The sequence below is a fragment of the Danio rerio genome, chromosome 14 (genome assembly GCF_049306965.1).
Source record: "Danio rerio strain Tuebingen ecotype United States chromosome 14, GRCz12tu, whole genome shotgun sequence".
In the NCBI taxonomy this organism is placed as follows: Eukaryota; Metazoa; Chordata; class Actinopteri; order Cypriniformes; family Danionidae; genus Danio; species Danio rerio.
This window is the reverse complement of record NC_133189.1, coordinates 3,972,501-3,972,800: the sequence shown is the minus strand read 5'-3', so window position 1 is coordinate 3,972,800 and position 300 is coordinate 3,972,501. Positions and strand designations below refer to the sequence as shown.

The window sequence follows — 300 nt, the reverse complement described above, 5'->3', positions numbered from 1 at the left end:
TAAACTGTAGTTGAATTATCAGCATAAAAAGTCGACAGACTAGAGATCAACATCCCATAATAAAATTCACAACCATAAATAAACAGTTTTGTGAATCACAAAATATGCAAACTCTTCATTAACACATTTTTTTTTACAGTGTTTCCCTTTAAGAGTAAATTATTAGACATATTTTATGCCCTGACATTTAATGCACTGACTGAGCTGTTGGAGTGTGTGAATGGCTTACTACTGTAAATCTCTGCATATTAAAGAGAGACAGAAGAAGGAATGGCTTGACGGGGGGTCAGTGCTGATGCT

At 34.7% G+C, this 300-nt stretch overlaps 1 protein-coding gene across 1 annotated transcript in view; it reads right to left on the bottom strand.

Moving 5' to 3' along the window:
* Window positions 1-286: 286 nt before the first annotated feature.
* Window positions 287-300, bottom strand: part of trpc3 (transient receptor potential cation channel, subfamily C, member 3) — a 64,899-nt gene continuing 64,885 nt past the window's right edge. Inside the window, 1 exon segment of the mRNA NM_001289884.2 lies at window positions 287-300. This exon segment is cut by the window's right edge and continues 135 nt beyond it. Within this exon segment, the coding sequence (NP_001276813.2) occupies window positions 287-300 (14 nt within the window).